The sequence below is a fragment of the Bos grunniens genome, chromosome 23 (assembly GCF_055505025.1).
Source record: "Bos grunniens cultivar Pamir isolate PY7600 chromosome 23, Bosgru_T2T1.0, whole genome shotgun sequence".
NCBI lineage: Eukaryota > Metazoa > Chordata > Mammalia > Artiodactyla > Bovidae > Bos > Bos grunniens.
The window spans coordinates 15,083,875-15,101,171 of record NC_141187.1 but is presented as its reverse complement, the minus strand read 5'-3'; the positions used below and the strand labels follow the sequence as shown (position 1 = coordinate 15,101,171).

At 49.2% G+C, this 17,297-nt stretch overlaps 1 protein-coding gene across 6 annotated transcripts in view; it reads right to left on the bottom strand.

Annotated features, from left to right (window-relative positions):
- The window catches only part of DAAM2 (dishevelled associated activator of morphogenesis 2), a 136,369-nt gene that overhangs the window by 23,854 nt on the left and 95,218 nt on the right, over positions 1–17,297 (bottom strand). For all 6 annotated transcript variants that reach the window (XM_086370638.1, XM_086370634.1, XM_086370635.1 and 3 more), the window contains exons 6-14: positions 15,730–16,063; positions 14,299–14,409; positions 13,016–13,119; positions 11,827–11,893; positions 10,523–10,640; positions 7,907–8,045; positions 4,076–4,134; positions 3,574–3,758; positions 2,737–3,036 (exon numbers count right to left, since the gene is read on the bottom strand). In XM_086370638.1, coding sequence (XP_086226764.1) covers positions 2,737–3,036; positions 3,574–3,758; positions 4,076–4,134; positions 7,907–8,045; positions 10,523–10,640; positions 11,827–11,893; positions 13,016–13,119; positions 14,299–14,409; positions 15,730–16,063 — 1,417 coding nt within the window. The remainder of the gene's footprint in view (positions 1–2,736; positions 3,037–3,573; positions 3,759–4,075; positions 4,135–7,906; positions 8,046–10,522; positions 10,641–11,826; positions 11,894–13,015; positions 13,120–14,298; positions 14,410–15,729; positions 16,064–17,297) is intronic.

Below are 17,297 nucleotides of genomic sequence, written 5' to 3'. Positions count from 1 at the left end.
CTGAGCCTCACTCACGTTTACCTGATGGAGCTGGAGTGAGGGTTAAGGGAGAGAGCACACGTACAGCACGCGTGGTAGTCACACTCATAGTAACTCATCTGCTATTCTTATTTTAAAGGCTTTCTATGTGTCAATCACTTTGCATGTATTAAGTCAATCCTCAAAACAACCTTTTTCATCTAGTTATCATAATCACCCGCATGTTACAGATTGGGAAATCAAAGCCCACATGATGAGATGACCTGAATTTAGTCATGCAATTAAAAGCTTGGGGCTGGGATGACAAATATGATGCAAAGCCCCCCACTCCCCACACCCTACAAGAGCTCCTCAACACGTGTTGCATCAAACCTGGACTTCCCAGTCTAGGATCGAGACTCTGGCCATCTCTAGGTCCCTGAGGAATTGATATAGACTTTATTATTGCTAGATCCCAGAGAAATTCCTAAGCACAAAGTTCTTTAAGGTGAAAATATTACAAAAACATTAGATGCCTTATCTGTCTTCCTTAATTGTGGAGATGCCTAATCAATCCTTCATTACATGATCAAAACTGTAAATTGCAAGCATGGGAGGCAAAAGCAAAATTCTTTTTTTAATAGCAACTTAAAAATACTACTTCTGATCATGAACAATGAACATTTCTACACAGCCTACAGCCTTTGGTTCTGCAGAACCACTTGCCCACTCATATGCAGCTGGTCTTTCTGGCTGGTCTCAAGACCACGGAGAAGCAACGACAGGGCACAACTGTGTGATGCAGTTGTCACAGACTTTAACGATATTGCTTCAAAGTGCTGCTAGAGGTGGCTCTACAGCAGAACTCCAGGACTAAGTGATGGATGGGCTATATTCATACTTTGTCTTTCTTTCCACTTAGATGACAAAACCAGAGGTAAAAGGAATCAGAGATCATCTCGCAGATGAGCAAACAGGTACAAAATGAATGATTTCTGCAGACCACACAGTTAGTTTGAGCCAAGCCTGATTTGATTAGAAGTTAGGACCGTTCCTTCAACCCATCCCCAGGACCTCAAGGTAGTTCCTTGGACACATTTCCTAATTTGCCAGATCCAAAGCTCTTTCAGAGCAATGTTATGTCTCACCTTTTGTTATTATCCATCACAGCCCCCTCCCCACCACAACAGAAAGCTTTACATAAAGCACAGCTCAGACTGATGGGCTAGCTGGTCTACCACCAAGAGAAGGCACCTAGCAAATAGCTGACCATCTACTTAGCAAACTGTGTCTCCTCCCACTTAAGTCTCCATTTGAGCTAATTTAAGCTCAGAGTAATGATTTCCCCAAGAGTTAGTCCCTGGTCTATACAACAAGGTCAGAGGGCATTCACTGGTCCCAGTTCCAAACTGTTTTTGCAGTGTGAATGGGCCAGGCTAACGGAGGCCAGTTCCCTTGTGTCACTGAAGTGACAGTTGCTCAGTTGTGTCCAACTCTTTGAGGCCCCATGGACTGTAGCCCACCAGGCTCCTCTATCCATGGAATTCTGCAGGAAAGAATACTATAGTGGGTAGCCATTCCCCTCTCTGGGGTTTCTTCCTGACGCAGGGATCAAACCTGGGTCTCCTGCGTTGCAGGCAGATTCTTTACCATCTGAGCCACCAGGGAAACCTACTGTATTTATTCGGTTGGCAAAAAACTTTGTTTGGGTTTTTCCATGTTGATATGGAAAAACCCAAACAAAGTCTTTGGCTAACTCAACATTTACCTCAAGGATGAAGCCACTGGTCCTTGCAAGAGCACGTAGCACAGAACCAGAGCAGGGCTTGGACCAGGCTGGGACTGGCCTTCAATAGGAGAGGTCCAACGTGACCCAGGGCATCTCTACACTCATGAGAATCCAACAGAGGAATCAAGTCCCACATGTCAGCCTGGGATGAGAGGTTCTTAGTGGATAATATTCATGAGGACCTCTCACTGCTGAGCAGTCTAGAGAAGTAGCCAGTGCATGCACCTTCCCCTAAGAGGATGTCAAAGTGGCTGTACCTTGACATCAAACTCTTCATTGTCTTTTTCCTGTTAGCCTGTCATAGCTTCATCATTTCAGTCCTTTGTACACACTGGTCTTGATCATCTCTGCTGCTGCTGCTAAATCGCTTCAGTCGTGTCCGACTCTGTGCAACCCCATAGACGGCAGCCCACCAGGCTCCCCCGTCCCTGGGATTCTCCAAGCAAGAACACTGGAGTGGGTTGCCATTTCCTTCTCCAATGCATGAAAGTGAAAAGTGAAAGTGAAGTTGCTCAGTCGTGACCCCATGGACTGCAGTCCACCAGGCTCCTCCGTCCATGTGATTTTCCAGGCAAGAGTACTGGAGTGGGTTGCTATTGCCTTCTCCAGACCTTGGCCAAAGATCTTCACCTATATGTTCCACCCTTTTCCAAATCAACCCTATCCTTAACATTCTAGCCAAGCCCTTGTCTATAAAGCACACTTGACTGGCCCTACATTACTCCAGGAACCCTCAGCACACTCATATTCTGTTTGTAGGTGGCTCTGCCAATGTGAGCATCACCACAGGCCAAACCGTCTCCTCCCTGTGCTCTTCCCAACAGACAGCCTGTCATCTACAACCCCCTCTTCTGCATCCACTGTGTCTACCCTTACCCCTACCAAAGAAAGCATTCGCCATGGAGATCTGCAAACAGCAGGCTGTGGATCTATGGTTGACTGCCCCGACCTGTAGAAGGGATCCGATAGATATCTTCCTTGTTACTCACCTCATTCAGCTTGACCCAGTTGAAGGACTTCAGTGGGTGTGAAGGCTGGGGGACACACTTCTTCCTGAGTGGGACATCACTGCTGGGGAAGGGGTCTGGGGGGAGGGGCATCCCCATGCTGAAGCAAGGTGGGGCGCCGGGGGGAGTTGGAGGCCCCCCGGGGGGCAGAGGAGGGGGTGGCGGTGGGGGGCAGCAGGCGAACGGAAGAGGGGGCGGGGGTGGAGGCAGGTCGTTGTTTGTCATCGAGGAAGACAAGGTAAGTGGGCCCCCAGGGGGAGGTGGGGAAGATACAGGTCCTGTCTGTGGGGAAAACAGAGACATCAGGAAGACAAAGCCATCAACGAGGATGCCTTTCAAGTCCTCAATCACTGTGTCTTCCCTTACTCTGTTCTCCCTCTAGACTAGACCCCGAAGTCTGCTCTCACCTCCCACACAAGCTGAGCCCTGTTTTCTCGCCCTGCATCCTGGACACCTAAACATCCTGAACACACAAGTGCACCCACAAGTCAAACACAGACAGTGGACACAGTCAGTCATTGCCGGCAACAGCAAGACTGATATACAGATCGGTCTGCACAAGGGCATCCAGCTGCGAGTGGGGAGGGAAACCAACACCCAGCCGGCCCTCTGCTTTCCAAGGTGTGCTTCCTGCTCCCCTGGAGGAAGGAACATGGTTTCCATCTAACACGACGGTGTCGACCTTGCAGACAAGGGTGCCCTCTATCCTGGTCTGAGATCCTCTCTCTCTCCTCCTTGGTCCCTCCCTACACCCAATTTTCCCCGCCTGACCTGAAGGTCCCAGCTCAACTCTGCAAAAGGAGAGGAGAGGCCACGCACCGAGATTTCACTGAGTTGGGCCACCAGCTCTGCCACTTGGCCCCGAGCCTGGCGCAGCTCCTGAGACTCGCGCGCCAGCTTGTCCTTCATCTTGTTCAGCGTCCGCATCATCTCTTCCTTCTCCAGCGTCTTGGTCTCGCATTCCCGCTCCTTCCTCTCCAGCCTGCTCACCAGCTCTGCGTGTTCTAGGGTGGAAGTGGGACAGGAGGGGAAATGGGAAGAAAGGAACGTGAATGTGTGTGCCTTCTTCTCCTAAGGGTGAAGGATTTCCCTGGTGGTCCCATGATTGAGACTCCACCCTTCCACTGCAGGGGTCACGGGTTCAATCCCTGGTCTGAGAACTAAGATCCTACATGCCCTGTGATGTGGCCAAAAAAAATTTTTTTAGAAAGAACAAAGATGATACATTTAAAACTTAAAAAAAAATGTAGGAGATGGGATGATCCTGGGGTGGGCAGGGGAGGGTGGGGAGCAGGTGGTGGGTTTAGGCAGAGCCCCTCACCTTTCCGGAACTTCTCTGCCTGGTCTCGCCACTGTTTCACTTCATTCTCATTGATGAGCCTGGGGTTGGGGTGAGGGGGTTGAGAGAAGGATCTGTTGACTGTTGGCTCATAGCTTCCCAGAGGGCATGGCACCTTCCAGTCCCCCACATTGGTGCCCTGATCTCCAATCTGTGCAGCTAGGAGGCTAGGGTTCTGACTCTCCAGGTGTCTCTCCAGGTCCCACCCCTGACAAGGTCTCATCACCTGTCTCTCTATGGGCTGAGAAAGTGAAAGCACCTTTAGAGTCCAACCCCTCTGTGATAAAGAAGATGAAGCTAACTCGTCAAGCTAGGACGATGTCCCAGGTTTCCCCTAGTTGTACGATGATTTGTACCCCTTTGTAGTAATAGGTCCTTGCATCTGAGAGAGGTCAAAATATCAGTCTTACCATGGTTCAGACTTCCAGTCTGTTACAGCAAGAGAAATCACTCACCCCAGCAACTCAGAGTGAGTGGGCAGAGGGTGTCTAAGTCATACGCCCTATTCATGTCAAACTCTCATTATGTGGGGTTTAAATGAGGGCTGTACCCAGATACATCAACGTATGAGAGGTGAAGTTTCAAGGTGAGAGCCCAATCATCATTCCTTTTGTAAATCTGGAAGCATGGAGGAGACAGATCCATGATTCTTGGCCTCCTCAACCAGACCAAGGATACAAAGAGGGAACAGGGACTTCCTCAGTGGTCCAGTGGTTAAGGAAATGGGAAGAGAGGATGTGAATGCATGTGTGTCCTTCTCCAGAGGACGAAGGACTTCCCTGGTGGTCTGGTGGTTAAGGCTCCATGCTTTTAATGCAGGGGGCCGGGGTTCCATCCCTGGTCAGGGAACTAGACCCCACATGCCACAACTAAGTCCCAGAGCAGCCAGATAAACAAATATAAAATAAAATAAAGAGGGGGTAAGGTATGAAGGAGGAAATAATTTATGAAGAGATTTCTCTGGAGCAAGCTATTGCCATCCTCCCTTGGTGGGGAGGTTTGGGGAGGGTGGGTACAGGGAGGCTCTCCTTCAGTGCCCCCAGAGGAAGTGACTTCCTTGCACCCATCCAGAGAGTCTGACCCACGTGCCCTGCTACTAGGAGGGAGGCATGGTGGACTGAGACAAGGCAGGTCCAGAGGGGGGCTGGTACCCATGGCACTCCAAGAATTTGTTAGTATAAGAGATTGCATGAGGGTTGCTCATGAGTCAGAGAGCATCATGGAGGAAGTCGGCTGAAGCTGTTGTAAGTCTCATCCAAAAAATGCACCTGGGAGAAAAGTGGACACTTTGACAACATGAGTCTACATGGACTGTTGCTGTTCAGTCCCTCAGTCACGTCCGACTCTTTGTGACCCCATGGACTGCAGCATGCCAGGCTTCCCTGTCCTTCACCATCTCCCAGAGCTTGCTCAAACTCATGTCCATTGAGTCAGTGCACTGTATAGCCACTGAACCAGGGTCTGATAGAAGGGATGGTACCAGGCAGGCTTGGAGGGAAAAAAGAAAAACAGGCTTAGCCAGTGACCAGGGTTTTGTAGTGAGAGGCACCCAGCAAGGAACATCTGAAGACCCCAGGGATATACGTCATCTCTTTATCCATGTGCTAAACCCAGAGAGCAGGAAACCTCTTTACTAAGTTACCTGATCAAGCAGGGCCTTTTCCCATTTTTCCTTCCTGCCCCATGCTCCCTCTGGTGGGGGTTCAGAAAATGGTTAGCTAGATGAAAGGAGGGGATAGAAGGGGCTGGAAGAGAAAGAGAACAGAGAAAGAAGCCAATCATCACGCTCACACACACACACACACACACACACACACTCACTCACTCTTCCCACTGCAGCTTCCAGCTCTAACCCAGGAAGGAAAGAGATTTAAGGCTGAATCAAATCTAGAATGCTGATTCACATCTAAGACTAGCCCTTCTACTTGCAGCTTTGAGACTATATTGGTGTCTGAAAGTGAGCCTAGGACTCTTATTGTCCAAGAAGCAGCAAAAAGTTCACTGCACCTGAGGAGTTGTCATCCTCAGCAGAGGAGAAGCTTCCCCACTAAATAGTGTATAGAACAAGCAGAAGATAACAAATCAAGCTGTTTTCACTATTTATAATAGCCAAGACATGGAGCAACCTAAATGTCCATCAAGAGAGGAATAGATAAAGAAGATATGGTATATATAGAAAATGGAATATTACTCAGCCAAAAAAAAGAATGAAATGCCATTTATAGTAACATGGACAGACCTAGGGATTATCATACTAAGTGAAGTAAGTCAGGCAGAGAAAGACAAATACCATGTGATATCACTTATATGTGAAATATAAAAAATGATACACATGAGCTTATAAACAGAAACAGACTCACAGACACAGAAAACAAACGTAAGGTTGACAAAAGGGAAAGATGAGGGAATAAATTAGGTCTTGGATTAACATATACACACTACCATATATAAAATAGGCAGTCAACAAGGATTTACTGTATAGCACAGAGAACTCCACTCAATATTCTGTAACAACCTATATGGAAACGAATTTGGAAAAGAATAGATAGATACATGTTTACGTATAACGAAATCACTCTGTTGCACCCCTGAAAGTAACACAACATTGTAAATCAACTATACTCCAATATAAAATAAAAATTAAATTAAACGGTTTCCTAATAAAGCTGCCTTTGGATTACTAGCTGTGTTCTCCCAGCGTACCAGTTAGGATTTTGACTTTAACACCTGGCTGTTTGTGCAAATGAAAACAGTAGCATGAACGGTTCAAAAATCATTTTCTACTTGGCTTCGCAATGCAGCACAATGAATCATTGAGAGCCAATGTATCTCCTTAAGGGCAGCAGACTCAGACTGATACTGAAAGCAAAACTTTAAAATTAAAACTAAGTGTGTTAACATGAGGCCTGGTTATTAACTGATGCAACTGTAAACTCATTTCTTGGTGTTTCTTTACACCCAGGGTGAGTCAAAGATGATAAGCCAGAGACCTTAGGCTCTGACATCCTTTTCCAATAATTCAATTGTCATGCTCTATTTTCAGTGGTCGGCAGACCATCTCTAAAGGGCCAGAGTAACTATTTTAGGTTTCATATGTGAGGTCTCTGCTGCAGCGTCTCGTGCGTGATTTTAACAACTCTTTTAAAATGTAAAACTACTCTTAGCTCACGGACCACACAAAACAAACTGGAGGATGGGGGCTAGCCCACAGCCATAGGTTGCTGACTCTTCCTCCGTGTTACACTGCTGTCTCCCTCAATCCACTCCATGCACGTGGATCATGGGGAGCGGTAAGCACCCTCTATAAACCTCTACTATCCAATATGGTGGTAACCAGCCACATGTCACATGGCTGCTGCTGCTGCTAAGTCACTTCAGTCGTGTCCGACTCTGTGCAGCCCCATAGACGGCAGCCCACCAGGCTCCCCCGTCCCTGGGATTCTCCAGGCAAGAACACTGGAGTGGGTTACCATTTCTTTCTCCAATGCATGAAAGTGAAAAGTGAAAGTGAAGTCGCTCAGTCGTGTCTGACCCTCAGCGACCCCATGGACTTAATGAAAACGAAATAAAACGTAAAACTCAGTTTCTCAGTCACACTAACCATGGGTCAAGCGCCCAGGGGCCACGTTTAGACAGTGTGCATAGAGACCGTTTCTGCTATCTCAGGCAGTTCTATTGGATGCTTTGGCCCAGGGCCCATCTGGAGCCCTGTCTGGGTTTGAGAGAGGGAGCTGAGATTTTGCTGGTGAGACGCCAAGGAGGAGAGAGATGGGGAAGGAAGACAAAGACAGGTAAGGGATGGCCACTGCTCACATGTTGACGATGTTCTTGACATTGAAGTTCTCCAAGGGAGCCTGGTCAGGATCCACGCCCCTCTCATCCTGGAGGACAATCTGCTGCAGGATGCGGTCCAGGAGTTGCCACTGCTGGAAGTAGCCACCGTTTCGCTTGTCTGCAGAACGAAAGACATCCTATCTTGACTGAGCTGCAGAGCCCCCTGGGGCCCTGCCCTAGGGTCACCGCCTGGGGCCAGGCTGGGGAAGAAAGCAATCTCCTCAGCAAGCTCCCCGGATGATGGAGGAGGAAATGTGATTGCTGATAATGAAGGCTCATAAATCCTATCATTTCTTGCTGATCTGCAACTGACCTTTTATGAATGTGTCAACCCTCTAGATATATTTCTCTACTCCCTGAAATGCTTTCTGGCTGCCTTCTTCCCTGTTGGTACCCTGAGCATCCCATGCCTTAGGAATGCAAATTGCTTTTTTTTTTTTTTAACAATTATCTTAGAAAAGCACATTCAAGAAAGTAAATCTGCTCCAAACATTACATGCTGAATAATGAAGTCTCTAGGGAAACTTTTTTAAAAAATCAAAGGCTCTAGGTTTATTGATGATATTGTCCTACAGGAATGGAAAATAATTACAGGTGTGTACTGAGATGGGGGTCAGAATGGGCTGGAGAAGCAGTCTTGGAATCCAGGCAGATTTTTCGGTGAAGGTGACCCTGAACTGTGAAGGCAAAGGCATTGAGTGGGTTGTGCCTATTTCTACAGGGCCCTACTGCTGTCTGCCCTAATTTAGTCTGGCTGGAGAAGGACTTTCTTTTCATGGGATCGCCACAGGCTCCTCTTCCTGGGTTCATAATCCAAGTACTGTGTTTCTACTGACCACCAAGGTGGGGGTCAAACAGCAAGATCCTGACCTCAAAGGCAGACCATAATGCCTACAAGGAGGAAGGTCATGTCTGCACAGCTCCATTTTGAGGCAGACTAGGGGGACCCATTCACAATGCCCTTGGAGTACCAAACACTCATGGGAGCAGAAGTCAGAATTCTCAAGTCTTTCACCAAGACCTTCTAGACTGGGTTTTGGAGAACAGGCAGCTTCCTGGTCCAGGCCACTCTGTCCATCCTCCCATCCCTCCACTGGCACATGCATTGCAAAATGATAATGTCTTCCATTTCCTTTCACAGGGTAAAGCCTGTGCTCACAGAAGTAGAACGTGATTCATCTACAGCCCTGACCCCTGGGGACTTCCCTGGTGGTCCAGCGGCTAAGACTCCACGCTCCCAATGGGGGCGGGCGGGCCCTGGGTTCAACTATTGGTCAGGGAACTTGATCCTGCATGCTGCACCTAAGACCCAGTACAGCCAAATAAATATTTTTGAAAAAAAAATTCCTCTTAAAAAAATTTAAAAATTAAGTCCTGACTCCAAAGAAACAAAATTCTTTCATATGTAAAGACTGTCTGATTCTCAGGCTCCCCCACTGTAAGGACGTAGATAATAGAACACATGCCTTAAGCCATTTTGAGATTTAGAGATACTATATAAATCTCCCATCACACCCAGCCCTGCTGCTACTGCTAAGTCACTTCAGTCATGTCCGACTCTGTGTGACCCCATAGACGGCAGCCCACCAGGCTCCCCCGTCCCTGGGATTCTCCAGGCAAGAACACTGGAGTGGGTTGCCATTTCCTTCTCCAATGCATGAAAGTGAAAAGTGAAAGTGACGTCACTCAGTCGTGTCCGACTCTTAGCGACCCCACAGACTGCAGCCTACCAGGCTACTCCGCCCATGGGATTTTCCAGGCAAGAGTACTGGAGTGGGGTGCCATTGCCTTCTCTGACCCAGCCCTGAGTGGGCAACAATAAATTGTACTTTTCAGCACTACCTGATTACCAACACCAGCATCATCACCACCACTAAAGAGAGTCCGTCTGGGGTGACCATTTTATTGGTCCATGCCAGTTTCCAAATCTGCTATTTTACGAAGAGCTTAAATACCAAATGGTGCAGCTCCAACTCATTTCAGATCGCACACTGGGGTGGCTACTAGTAACTCTGCATAATTTATTTGGTCACTGCACACACCTGGATCTTAAGAGTTTAGCACCTGCTCCTATAGACACGGTCATTTGGTATTTGTAAAGTGAGGCAGGAAAAAGGGCGCTAGGGTGGGAGCCAGCCAGGGTTAGATGGAAGAGTTGATAAAATCTTTAAAAACAAAGCAACGAGTTTGCTTTCACGTGATTGCCACAACCTCCACTCCGCAGCTGTACTGCTCCTGCAAGCATGAAACTTCTTTCTGGAACGCCCCGAGAAGGCCCATCACAACGCTGCCACGAGCTGGCAGTCAGGGCTGTTTGATTCAGCAGGGATCAAGTTCTGCGTGTTGGTCCAGGATGTTGGCATTGCTCAGGGCTGATCCTCAGCCCCTGTGCTGGGGACAGTGGGAGTCCTGACTCCAAGGAGGACAGGTAGAGTAGGGGCCTGAGTCCTCCAGTCCGACCTCCTGGGAACTGGGGTACAATTGGGCCAGGAGGGAGACACGGGGAGACACCCCTACCCTGGGAGCTTCTGACACCTTTTCTCAAGATGCCCCGGACCAAGGGCTCAGACTGGCCAAGGGCAGGGTGCTACTCACAGGGCATCTGTAGGCAGTGGTGCAGGACGGACAGCAGGCATGGGTAGGCCTCCGTGTGCTTCAGCTTCTTGTGGATCAGCTCAAACATCTGGGAAGCACTCTTGGTGTCAACGTGGACCTGAGGGTGTGGGGGGCACAGTGAATGGGGCGAGGGGAAGGGAAGGAGCAGGGGAAGAGAAGAGAGGGGGGGACCTGAGGGTGTGGGGCGCACAGTGAATGGGGCGAGGGGAGGGGAAGGAGCGGGGAAGAGAAGAGAGGGGGGACCTGAGGGTGTGGGGGGCACAGTGAATGGGGCGAGGGGAGGGGAAGGAGCGGGGAAGAGAAGAGACGGGGAGACGACCCTGTTTCCATCCACTGAGCCCCATCCTACAGGACTGCATTCCTTCCCTGCCTCTGGTCCAGACTTAGAAAAAGAGAAGGGCAGAGAAAAGGAGGAGAGAGATGTGCTAATTATATAAACCAGGGTTCCCCAGCCTTGGCACCACCAGCATCTTGAACTAGATGGTTCTTTATCCGTGGGGGTGAGGGGCTGCCCTGTTCACTGCAGATGACTTAGCAGCATCTTAGCCCTACATCTACCAGATGCAGGGGCATCCTCCTCACACCTGCTGTGACAGCTAAGAACATCTCTAAACATTGTAGATGCCCCCAAGGGAAGTAAACTCGCCCCTAGTTGAGAACTACTGATTCAAACTAAGAGGAGGAAGCAGGGCCTGGCTGACTCCAGGAGCACATGGCCTAGATCCACAGCTTGGGTGCAAACGCCAGAACAACTCTGCAGTTGTGTGACAGCAAGAAGCCGCTGGTCCTCTGGAACATTGGTATCCTTCTCTTTATATCTGGGGCTCTTTTCAGAATCAAAAAGGATGGTGCTTGGCCACTGAAGCACCAGCCTAAAGTAGGTCTCTATTTGGACAGGGATTTTCTAGCACCATATTAAAGCAGCAGGTGTGTGTATTTTCAGGGTTACCAAGGCTCACATGGAAATGATTTTGTTTGCTAAGCAGGATCAGGTTAGCAATGGGGAAAGGTGACTCAGATTACTGGAAGACAGGGATAAAGTCATCCCAGAGGAGGCATTCAAGGGTAGCCGTGTGTAAGAATTGTCTCTCCTTCCTTTGGGGGTTGTAGTCTCCTCCAGGGGAGATGCTCTCCCAGTTTAAGGCGAGGCCCTATAGAGCCACTATAGTGCCAGGGCTCCAGAAGTGAGACCCGGCCATGGTGGCACCACCAGGGAACCAGGCTAACACACAGCACAGGAGTCAGGACCCACTGCAGTTGTCCTGCCTTTGCAGGCTTCTCACCATGTCAAACCTCCTGGCCAGCTCCAAGTCATCCTCATTCCGGACCATCTCGAAGAAGTCCAAATGCCTAGATGGGATGGGGGGATAGAGGAAGTAGACATGACCGCCAGGTCAGCGCTGGGTGAGGGTTACAGCCCCTGTAAGCCTCTGAAATGACTAAATCTGAAGGCTTCATGCAAATGAGGCCAAGGCAAAACGAGAAAGAAGTTAGCTTCCTGTAAGTCAACACTCTCATCCTTTATAGGATCTCATGCCTGTCCCTGGAGAGGCCAACCCAGGGTCCCATGACCTTCAATCAGGCTTTCCCGGGTTGACATTTGCGGCTGGATCATCCCTGACTCTGTGGGGGGAGGTGGACCTGTGGGTTGAAGGACATGTACCAGCATCCCTGACCTCTACCACCAGATGCCTGCAGCGCCCTCCACTTTGAGTTGTGATGACCAAAAATGTCTCCAGGTGCTGCCAAATGTTCCCTGGGTTGGGAGGGGGGGTGAAATCACCCACAGTCAAGGATCACTGCCCTAGGCTGACCTTCCCCAGTGTTCTCAGACCATCCTAGGTCTCCACTCAAAGCCAATCTGTCATTTTCTGCCCCATCCCCTCCTCCACTCCACTGCAAAAGGATCCATCCACCCATCCACTCTCCCTTAAGACCTAGTGTAATAAAATAGCCTGTGTGAAGGGGGTGGACCAGAGGGGCCCACTGGTGATACACAGGAGCGTCATTGTGCTCTTCAGTCAACAAAGGCCTTGATGGCTTGCACCTTGAGGGGCGGGTCTCTGCTGAGCAGGAGGGCACGGTGGATGTTTGGCGTTCCTGGCTCCCTACAACCAATGCAAGTAGTGCCTCCCCCATCCAGTTTGAAAACCGAAGAACACCCCTACATTTCCAAATTCCCCCCAGGATTGGTACTGCCACGGCAGAGGACCACTGGGTCCACCTGCCTCTAACATCAGAGATGAGACAGGAGGTTGGCGAGGAGGCCAGGAGGGGACACAGGTGATGTGGGACAGGGGGTGGGAGAGCCGTCATCCACCTCTCCCCCAGACCCAGAGCTGCTCCTGAACTGATGCTGGGTGTGGCAGGTGGTCTCCCAGGGAACAGAAGCCTCTTTGAGGTTCTCGGCCATCCCCCACTGAGGTGCTTTCCCCATAGGTTTGCGGTGGGAATGGGTGGCTTGGGCCTTACTTGTCCAGGATGGCATTCTCGTGCTGCCGGAGTTTGTCAATCACGGGCTGTATCCCCAGCATCAGGAACTCGTACCGCAGATGCAGACGGAACTCCAGGTTATCCTGGGGGTCACCAAGGGGGTACTAGGCTCACCGGCTGGTGTCCATTTCTGCAAGAGTCCCCCAGTAGTCCCCTCACGGCCACTCCGGTTCCACCACACCCCCAGCAGCAAATGCATCGGAACTGCTTCAGGTCCCAGAGCAGCAAGGAGGGGGTGGGAGGAGACACCCTTTCACCTGTTAGTCATGCGCTTCAGCTCTCCTGCCTCACTTCCTTTAAGTCCTTCACCAGCTTTCTCTAAGATTTTGGCCTCAAAGAGCGGTGCTGAAGAGTGATACAGAGCACACGCTTTGGAACCAGACAGATCTTGGTTCCAATCCCTGCTCTGTCACTTAACAGTTTTTTGACTCTGCAGAAGGCTTAGTTTTCTCATCAGTTAAATGGGCATAACATTACCTACCTAACAAGAATGATATTCATAAAAACTACCTAATGAGATATGGTTAGCAACTGATCAGAACAGATGTCAGGATAAATAGCTGGTACTGACCCAGGTGATGTCAGCATCTTAGGGACAGGTAATTCCCTCAACCTACCTCACCTAAGTCAGGTCATCAGGATGGGATGCGGGGGGAAAAAAAAAAAAAAGATAGTATGCTGGCAGAAAACAGGGGAAAGAAGAGATCATTAAGTTGCCCCTTTTGACCTTCAACAAGCTGACCTTCACCAAGGCATCAGACTGCCTGAGAATTGGGGAGTTCACCTGCTCTTTAAGTTCATCCGTTCTTCTATTTTTAAGGTCTGCGAATCCCATTTCTGACCCCATTCTGAAGGAAAATCAGAAGTCACACATCCTAACAGAAGATGCTAGAAGACTATGACTAGCTAACTCAGCAATCAGTCCAGAAACAGGTCTTTGGAAAGCTTGAGAAAGAAGGGCCAACACTTGTCCTCCTCCTATAAGTGATCCCCCGCCATCCTAAGCCATCATCAGCCAGACAAGCTTGGGTTTTGACCATGGCACACATAAGCCACGACGCCACCCATGCAGGGAGCTCCCCAGGAGCCCCTCTTTCTTGGCGTCCAGTGCAGGGGGCAAGACATGATACAGACAATCTGAAGACACGATGACGGCACTGGCAGCCACACCGACCCTCTGCCACTTCCCCAGGCAGCACTCACGCCCTCTTCCCAGGGCCAGAAAGTCAGAGCACAGCAAGGACACGGAGGAGAGGCCTCACCTCTCCGGCGCCAGCATTGAGGACAGCGTTGATGAAGGACATGATGGCTGTTTTCAGGTTCACTTCATCCCGGTATCGGCCCAGACTCCGGTCCAGCTCGTTCAGGAGGGTCTGGATGGAAAGGCAGGACCGAAAAGAAGGGAGGGATCAGGATCCTACAGGTCCAGCCTCACACCTTTGCTCCCACCGTTCCAACCACCCAGAACGCTGCATTCATTCTCTGTACCCGATCTATCCAACTCATCTCGAACGTTCTCTAAGTCCACCTTTTCCAAGAAGCGTGCTTTGCCTCTCCACATCTCAGCCCCAGTCCTGCCTTATTCCTCTCCCACTCAGCCCTGGGGACTTGCTGTATTTTGCTGGGTGATGCCAAAATGCTGTTTCAGCACTTTACAGCTGTTTACAGCTCATCAGCCCTCCATATCCATGGGTTCAACCGACCCCACATTAAAACATAATATATACATATATATTTTATATTTCAGAAAGATTAAAAAGGCAAAATTTGAATTTGCTGTGAACTGACAACTGTTTACATAGCATTTATATTTTATTTATAGTTATTTACAGAGCATTTATATTATAGTAGGTATTATAAGTAATCCAGAGATGACTTAAAGTATACAGAAGGATGTGCATAGGTTATACACAAATACTGCACAACTGTAAGAGATTTGAGGATGCACAGATTTTGCTACCTGTGAAGGTCCTGGAGGAGGAACCCCAGAGGATACAGAGAGTAACTATATTCACTCTCAGCTCCTTAATAGCATGGTTTCTACTTTTCATCTCCTTTGTATATTCTGCAAAGGGTCGAGGGTCACTTTCCAAACAGAGTGGGTGCTTTAAAATGTTTGATGACAGAATAAGCATGTAGTCAATTCTGGTGGGCAAACCATAAAGTTTGTGATGACAGGTCACATCTACTGAGACTTACTCTGTACCAAGACACTATACTTCTTGTCTGTCTCTTTACTGGCACAGGCAAGGAGAAATAAAGACACTAGCATGGCCTGAGCTCCTGGGACTGGTCCCAGTGTCCCCAAAGTAGGCACTGGTCCAGGCTTAGGCCCTAACACCTTTTATTTTACCTGGCCACGCCGAGCAGCATGTAGGATCTTAGTTCCCTGACTAAGGACTGAACCAGTGTCCCTGCAGTGGAAGTGCAGAGTCTTAACCACTGCACCACCAGGGAAGTTCTGAGGCCTGAAATTTTGATTCGAGCAATGGCATTCAATTCAATAATTCTTGATGGAGCCCCTATCTGAGCCAGGTACTGGGCTCAGAGTTGTAGAGCCACAAAAATGAAGCGGAGCAATGTCCTAGCCTCTAGGAACCCACGGTCTAGGTAAGAGTGCATTATCCCAGCCAAACCCCGCTCTCTTAAGGGCCCTTGGGGCTTCTTACACAGGCCCTCTGCCAGGTCCTCACCTGGAAGCGCGTCCGCTCAGCTGCATACACCTGGTAGTGGAGCATGGCCTGCAGCACCTTCTTGTGGCCGCCGGGCACCAGGCACACAGCACCCAGGATCTCCAGCACAGCCACCTTGGTCTTGCTGTTCTCCGTGCGCAGGCTCTGGGCGATGGTGCTGATGGCCTCGGGCTGCGCCAGCACGTGCGCCCGCCCCTGCGAGTTGTTCATCAGCGCCTTGATGCAGCCAATGAGGGAGGTGTGGATGCGGCTCTCGCAGGTGGCGTGGTCCATGCTCCGGAGGAAGTTCAGCAGACAGGTCAAGCCCTCCAACTCGATGAAGCGGGTCACAAACCTGCCCAGACCAGAGCCGTCAGCCAAACAGGTATCCTGTATTTGCATATTGTTCTGTCTGCATTTTGCAAATAGCTACCCTTTATCTAGGGACCACTGTGTCCCACCTACAGAAGCCATTTGGTTCACTCGTAAGGTTTATCTAAAGCACTAATCCCTCCATGGTTGCTATATGGTCAACTTATTAGGGCTTCCCTGATGGCTCAGATAGTAAAGAATCTACCTGCAATGCAGGAGACCTGCGTTCGATTCCTGGGTAGGGAAGATCTGCTGGAGAAGGAAATGGCAACCCACTCCAGTATTCTTGCCTGGAGAATCCCATGGACAGAAGAGCCTGGCAGGCTACAGTCCACACGGTTGCAAAGAGTCGGACATGACTGAGCAACTAACACTTTCACTTTCAAAGCACTGAAGAGCTTATGCTTTAGAACTGTGGTGCTGGTGAAGACTTTTAAAGAGCCCCTTGGACTGCAAGGAGATCAAACCAGCCAATCCTAAAGGAAATCCATCCTGAATATTCATTAGAAAAAACGATGCTGAATCTCCAATACTTTGGCCACCTGATGTGAAGAGCCAACTCTTTGGAAAAGACTCTGATGCTGGGAAGGATTGAGGGCAGGAGAAGGGGTGACAGAGGATGAGATGGTTGGACATAAGTTTGAGCAAACCCTGGGGGATACTGAAGGACAGGGAAGCCTGGTGTGCTGCAGTCTATGAGGTCACAAAGAGTTGGACATCACTTAACAACTGAACCACAACAAAGCTCTAAAATCCTTACCACCCCACAAGGGACTCACGTCTTGTTTGCATTTTAAATACTGTGCATTTGCACATCACTGACTGTCAGTGACACAACTATGAAGGTATACACGTGAAAGGGATGATTATGATAATTATTAGGATAATTATCATGGCTGCTAAACCTGAAGACTCATCACTAGTGAGGATGGGAATGAAGAGAATTACAAGCAGACAAGGAAGACTTCCAGAGAGGGGAGCCATCAGTCACTGCATCGAGGGATCAAGACTGGGGAAGGCACTCTTTAAGGGATCCCTAAGAAAACATCTGAGTTAGCTTAAATGTTAGCAAAAAACACTAAAAACCATTTCGTGCAGGAGTTCTTAACCTGGAATATGTGTTCCCCTAAGGGGTCTATGGCTAATCAACTTCCATGGGAAACAAAAAATACACTTTTTTGGTAATCTCTACCTTGAATTTCGGAGAAGGCAATGGC